General features: G+C 45.2%; 1 protein-coding gene across 1 annotated transcript in view; it reads right to left on the reverse strand.

Annotated features, from left to right (window-relative positions):
- The window catches only part of LOC132828314 (major facilitator superfamily domain-containing protein 4A-like), a 64468-nt gene extending 59158 nt beyond the window's left edge, over positions 1 to 5310 (reverse strand). Inside the window, exon 1 of the mRNA XM_060845306.1 lies at positions 4952 to 5310. Coding sequence (XP_060701289.1) covers positions 4952 to 5178 — 227 coding nt within the window. The 5' untranslated portion in view covers positions 5179 to 5310. The remainder of the gene's footprint in view (positions 1 to 4951) is intronic.
- Between the last annotated feature and the right edge of the window lie 1175 nt (positions 5311 to 6485).

The following is a 6485-nucleotide window of genomic DNA, read 5'->3' on the forward strand; positions in this document are numbered from 1 at the left end:
AATGTGGTGGAGACACATTCAAATCAAGAGAACTTTGAATGATTATTTGAATAGAGATGGTTTGTAGGAATAAGGCAGGACATTGGCTCTTGGTAATAGAAGCAACACATGAACGATAGGGCTGAAAGGCTGTGATTAATGACTATGGACAGGATGTAATGTGTCCGCCAGTTGGAGGAGCCTGCATCAGCTCACTGGGGCCTAACTGAACTAAATGCCCATCAGGCATTTAACTGGCTACTATTCAAGCTTATATCAGGATTGAAGGTCCCAGTGATAGAAATCATGCCAAGTTGAGTTTCGGTTAATCAGAGGCTGGCACCTCTCCTGGCGATGGGACTAATTGCAGCTCATGGTGGACATGCAGGAGGCTGGAAGAACACAGCAAGCCCAGCAGCATCAGGAGGTGGAGAAGTCAATGTTTCAGATGTAACACTTCACCTCCTGATGCTGTCTGGCTTGTTGTGTTCTTTCAGCTTCTCGCCTCTTTACTTTGGATTCCAGCATCAGCAGTTGTTTTTGTCTCATTGCAGCTCATGCCAGTCTGTTCACCAGGATCACAGAACCCCTGCAGTGTGAAAGTAGGCCATTTGGTCCATCACTTCCACACCAACTCTCCAAACTGCATCCCACCCAGACCCACCCCCCATCCCTGTAACCCTGCATTTCCCCATGGCTAATCCTGCTAACCTGCACATCTTTTGGGGGGAGACTCACGCTGACGCAGGGAGAACATGCAAATTCTACACAGTCACCCCAGGGCAGAATTGAACCCAGGTCCCTGACACTGTGAAGCATGAATGTTAACCACTGATCCACTGTGGTACCCTTAAATGACCCCAGGCCAGATTTGACTGAGGGTGGGATGGAGGGTCATGGAGTTGGGAGGTTTGGGGTGGGATGAAGGCTGGGGAGGAATGGGTTGAACCTGGATGCAGGGCCAGAGATGTGGCATTCAGCAGGCATCCTCTGCTTGATCTCAGGTGTTGTTTGATTTGGCACTAAGTGCCTTTGAAAGTGGGACCCCCCTGTGCCCAAGAAGATCACTAGCAAACTCAACAAGCTTTCTGGGAGCATGGGCAAATCATTCCATTCTCAGTTAACCCCTGATGTATCATTAAATTCAGCTGGATGCAGGTGTCAATTGGCTGCTTCATGAATCTAACTGAGAACTGCTAGCAAACGGCTAAGTTGAACATTTAATAATTGCTCGCCCGGCCAGAGGCACCCAAAAGAAAAGTACAAGAGTTAAGTTCTGGATTGACACATGGCACTAAACGACAGCCGATTGAGAGTTTAAATCACACTTGAGATACTGGAGGACAAAATCTCGGCTGACCCTCCAGTGCACTACAGAAGGTATGCTGTGTTGTTGGAGGTACTCTCTTTTGGATGAGACAATAAACCTCATCTGTCCTCTCAGATGGTCATAACAGAATTATTAGCACCATTTTGAAGAAGAAGAAAGGGGCATGCTAACCAATACTTACTCTTCAAATCACATCAGTAAAGATTGTAGCATTGTCACTGTCGTGTCACAGCTTAAGGGATTTTTGTGCAGGTAAATTACTTGCTGTGTTTCGTAAAATACAACTGTATATACTGTACAACATGCAATCAGCTGCAGACGAATTTCAAACATCCTGAAACATCTGTTTTCTCCTTCTTTCTTCTCCAGATAAAGTGTTCAGATAAATTCTGGAATTAGTGAGATTCTGCAGCCATCATTCTGGGTGTATGAATTTAAATGGGCTGGATTACTTTTCTCAGCCTTAGCTTTTAGAGTCTTAGAGACAGAGCTATGCAGTATGGAAACAGATCCTTTGGTCCAACTCACCCATGTTGACTCGATATCCTTAACAAGTCCCACTTGCAGCATTTGGCCTATGTCCCCCTAAGTGCTTAGTATTCATATACCCATCCAGATGCTTTTTAATTGTAATTGTAACAATCCCCACCATTTCCTCTGGCAGCTCATTCCATACATGTACCACACTCTGCATGAAAAAAGTTTCCCCTTAGGTCCCTTTTAATCTTTCCCTTCTCACCTTAAACTTATGCCCTCTGGTTCTGAACACACCTATCTTGGGGAAAAGACCTTCAGTATTCACCCTGTCCATACTTTCAACATTCTCTTCAAGTCACTCCCTATCCACTGACTTGGAGATATATCACTGTTCCTTCACTGTCACTTGGTCAAATTCCAAGAACACTCACCCTAACAGCACTATGGGTTTTTCCACACCCTGAAGACTGCAATAGTTCAAGAAAGCAGCTCACCATCACCCACTCAGACAACTGGGCAATAAATGTTAGCCTAGCCAGCAATGCCTACAACCCCAACGTGAATAAAAATGGAATAAAGTTCATGCAAGGATGGTGGGAAAAGCTTATCAAATACAGGAGCTAGTTCAAATGGCTTATTCCTGCCCCCAAACAATGTTTGTTTTCATTTTTCCATTCACTTGTGGGATGTGGGCAGGACTGACTGGCTTGCATTTATTGCCTATCCCCAGCTCATTACCATCATCTCAAGTGCTTCTGTGAGTGAACAACAAAAAAAAACTTTCAATAAAAAGTCTCTAGATTAATATTTGAGAAAGAAAGATTTGTAGGGCTTTGGAGAAAAATCAGAAAGTTGGCAATTTTGGACAATTCCTTCAAAGAGCTAGCACAGACATCATAGATTGAATGGCCTCTTCCAGTAATTAAAAAAGAAATCTATGAACTTTATGGGAGTGTCTATTCTCTTAACACCTGAATTTGGGGATTACAACTGCACTGCTTCTAGAACTTTCTATCACTTATTCACAGCCCACAACAAGCAGTGTAATCTGTTAAAAATGCACACACAATGAGAGATTTGGTATTTTCTTGCAAGAGGAGATCAAGGTGAAAACTGTTTTGTTAAAATTCACGACCTGTCGACGTTTGCACACAATCTTATCGTCTACAGATTAAAATGTTTCACCTCTGTCCTTTGCGAATGTTACTATTCTTTCAAATTGAAATGGGGAGGAATTTCAGGTTAAATGGAATAGAACTGAAAACTAACCATGTCAATCCCAGAATAAATTGGATAGAGTCAAAATCAATTCCCTAAAAATTAAACAATTGGCAAAATAGGGATTAACTCTCAGTCCTATGAATATTCATAGTCCTCAGTATTGCTGGAATTAATTTATTTTCCAGCACTCCAAACTACAGCAGATCATTCAAATTAGTCTATACCACAACAGACGGAATGGGAAAGTAGATTGAACAGAGTTTAGCACCTCCCATGCCTCACCTTTCATGAAGTTGAGGTCACCCAAAACTGCTCATGATCTTTTTGTTGTGAACAGTCCATGGCCTGAACATGCCTCCAAACATAATTCATCCATAACCTCTGTGCTCACTGGATAAACAACGAGATTTCAAAATCATTGTTTTTAAATCCTCTCATTGCTTTGTTCCGCCCTACCTACATGGTATTATTGTAAAGGTGGCACAGTGGCTCAGTGGTTAGCATTGTTGTCTCACAGCGCCAGGGACCTGGGTTTGATTCCACCCATGGGTGACTGTCTCTTTGGAGTTTGCACATTCTCCCCATGTCTGCATGAGTTTTATCCCACAGTCCAAAGTGGTTAAGTGGACTGACCATGCTGAATTGCCCATAGTGTCCAGGGATGCATAGGGTAGATTAATCATGGGAAATGTAGGGATACAGGGATAGGGTAGGGAGTGGGGTTTGGGTGAGATGCTCTTTAGAGGGTTGGTGTGGACTCAATGGGTCGAATGGCCTGCTCCCACACTGTAGGGATTCTATGAATTAGAAATTTCTGTACTAGGACTATTCCAACATCCTGATTTGTAGACGTTACTGGCAAAAGCAACCTTCCTTGTCCATCAGTAACAGCCCTTCAGAAGGGGACGGTTGAAGTCAGTACGATGTCAGTAAATGTAGGGTATCGTTAGCCATACATAGTCATAGCATGCACAGCATGGAAATAGACCCTTATGTCCAACTTGTCCGCACCGACCAGATATCCCAACTTGAAGGGGCCTCAGGATTTTGAGTTAACAACAATGAAGAGAGTGATCTGGTTCAGAGTCCGGACGGTACATGGTTTGGAAGGAAGCTTGCAGGTCGAGGCATTCAAGTGTATTTATTACCTGGTTGCACACAGAATGACTACGCTACTGTGTGACCTGTTCAGCTGTAAGGCATACTGAGGGGAAAGGTGTTAACGAAATGCAGATCGAGTATCCTAATTTTTAGTCACTGTGCCTGGAGATACTGGGATCCAAACAATGACCAATAAACGCTGGCCTTGCCATTGATACCCTAATCCTGTAAACAAACAGCAAGAGAGGTCCAAATCTCTCCCCAAAACCTGCCACCTCTTCCCCACCCCCACCCACCCCCACCTGCCCATAGTCTAGTGACGTCTTTTAATGTTTCCTTAGCAAGTCACATGTCAACTTTGACTGGATTAGGAGAACTTCAATAACTTACCTTCCATCCTTCTCATGGGTGGTGAGAGGAGGGGGTGAGGATGGGGAAATAAAAACTAACAATTGCAAAGTACGATCCCAAAGGAAATTGATTAAATGTTTTAAAAATAGAGTATTTGATTCAACCGGTGTGAATACCGAAAGCCAGATTACAAACGGACTGTGCAATATCAATTATAATCCCAAAAGTCTGATCCAAAGCAGTGAATAGGAATTCCATGCCATTATAAGTGAACTTGATTTATGCAATATTTGTAATCCAATGGATTCCCTCGGCTGACTGTAAACTAATGCAGTTAAAGTAGCAAACAGCTAATTCCAAAGACAGAAAGACAATGCAAACGCTGAAGATTGGGGGGGGGGGGGTAAAGTGTGGGGTGGGGGGGGAGGAATAATAGAAAAATAATAGAAACAGGGACAAGTACAAGCCCCTGGCTAATGCAAAACGCCTCACGTTTTCTTGAAGACGCCGCCAATGATTGTCCCGACGAGGACGCAGAAGTTCTGGGCGAAGAAGACCCAGGTGATCTGTTGCAGGCTGGAGTGGGTCTGACAGCGGAGGTCGAGCAGGGTCGGCCCCAGGAAAGCCATGCACAGCCCAAAGGAGCAGAAGGCGCTCCACAGGGTCAGGGTGGGCTGAAGGTTCCGCTTGAAGAGTCCCCAGCGACGGTCGTCCCACATCTCCCAAGGCACTGCTCAGAAAGGGGCAACGCAACTCAAACAAAAAAAAACTGGCGTGTGAAATTACAGCGCTGCCTCTGCTCTGTTGCTACTTAATGGATTAAGACTCCACCTCCAGCAGGTTCTGAGTTCACCAGCCAGCCCCTCTAGGTTTTATAGTCTGCTTCTGCCAGGTATTAACCCTTTGCTCACACACCCCTCCCGCCAGGACTTTGCACTGTTGTACTCTGATGTAAACCCCTGGGCAGTAATTAATGGTTTACCCACGGCGGAGATGAGAGTTACTCAGTGCCTTTCACAATCAAAATATTGGGCAAGACTTCCAGTTTCGTTAAAGTTCTCTTAAACTGTTAGCGAGTTCGGTTAAACGCATGAGCAGCAGTTAATGTTTCCTTTCGCTGCAGTTAAACTGGTAAAAGAACAAGTTACAGCTTAACGTGGGGGCAGTTAGTGTATTTTCAATGGCAGGTTGAAGCTATAGCCAACCACCCACTCTCCCCCTTCCCACAAAGTCAGCATTTGTAGCCCAATTTGTAGAATTGTGGGTCTTGCCTTTCAGAGGGCAGATTAGATTAGATTACTTACAGTGTGGAAACAGGCCCTTCGGCCCAACAAGTCCACACCGACCCACTGAAGCGCAACCCACCCATACCCCTACATTTACCCCTTACCTAACACTACGGGCAATTTAGCATGGCCAATTCACCTGACCCGCACATCTTTGGACTGTGGGAGGAAACCGGAGCACCCGGAGGAAACCCACGCAGACACGGGGAGAACGTGCAAACTCCACACAATCACTCGCCTGAGTCGGGAATTGAACCCGGGTCTCAGGCGCTGTGAGACAGCAGTGCTAACCACTGTGCCACTGTGCCGCCCACTAGTTAAGAATCAACCACATGGTTATGGGTTTGGAGTCACATGTAGGTCAGACCATGAAGAATAGCAGATTTCTTTCCTTTAAGAGCATTAATGACCCAGATGGGTTTGCAGAATGGCTCGGTGGTTAGCACTGCTGCCTCACAGCGCCAGCTGCCTGGGTTCACTGTCTGTGTGAGGGTTGCACGTTCTTCCTGTGTCTGCGTGGGTTTCCTCAGTCCAAAGCTGTGCTGGTTAGATAGGTTGCCCATGGTGTCCAAGGCTGGGTGGGTTAGCCGTGGGAAATACGGAGTGGATCAGGGTGCGATGCTGTTCGGAGGGTCCCTCGTCTGGATGGTTTGCTTCCACACCGTCAGGATTCAATGAGGAAAAGTTCTATGAATCTCTCGAGTTTACAGTTGTAATTACTTAAATATCTGATGTTGCTG

This window comes from Hemiscyllium ocellatum, chromosome 26 (genome assembly GCF_020745735.1).
Source record: "Hemiscyllium ocellatum isolate sHemOce1 chromosome 26, sHemOce1.pat.X.cur, whole genome shotgun sequence".
Taxonomy (NCBI): Eukaryota; Metazoa; Chordata; class Chondrichthyes; order Orectolobiformes; family Hemiscylliidae; genus Hemiscyllium; species Hemiscyllium ocellatum.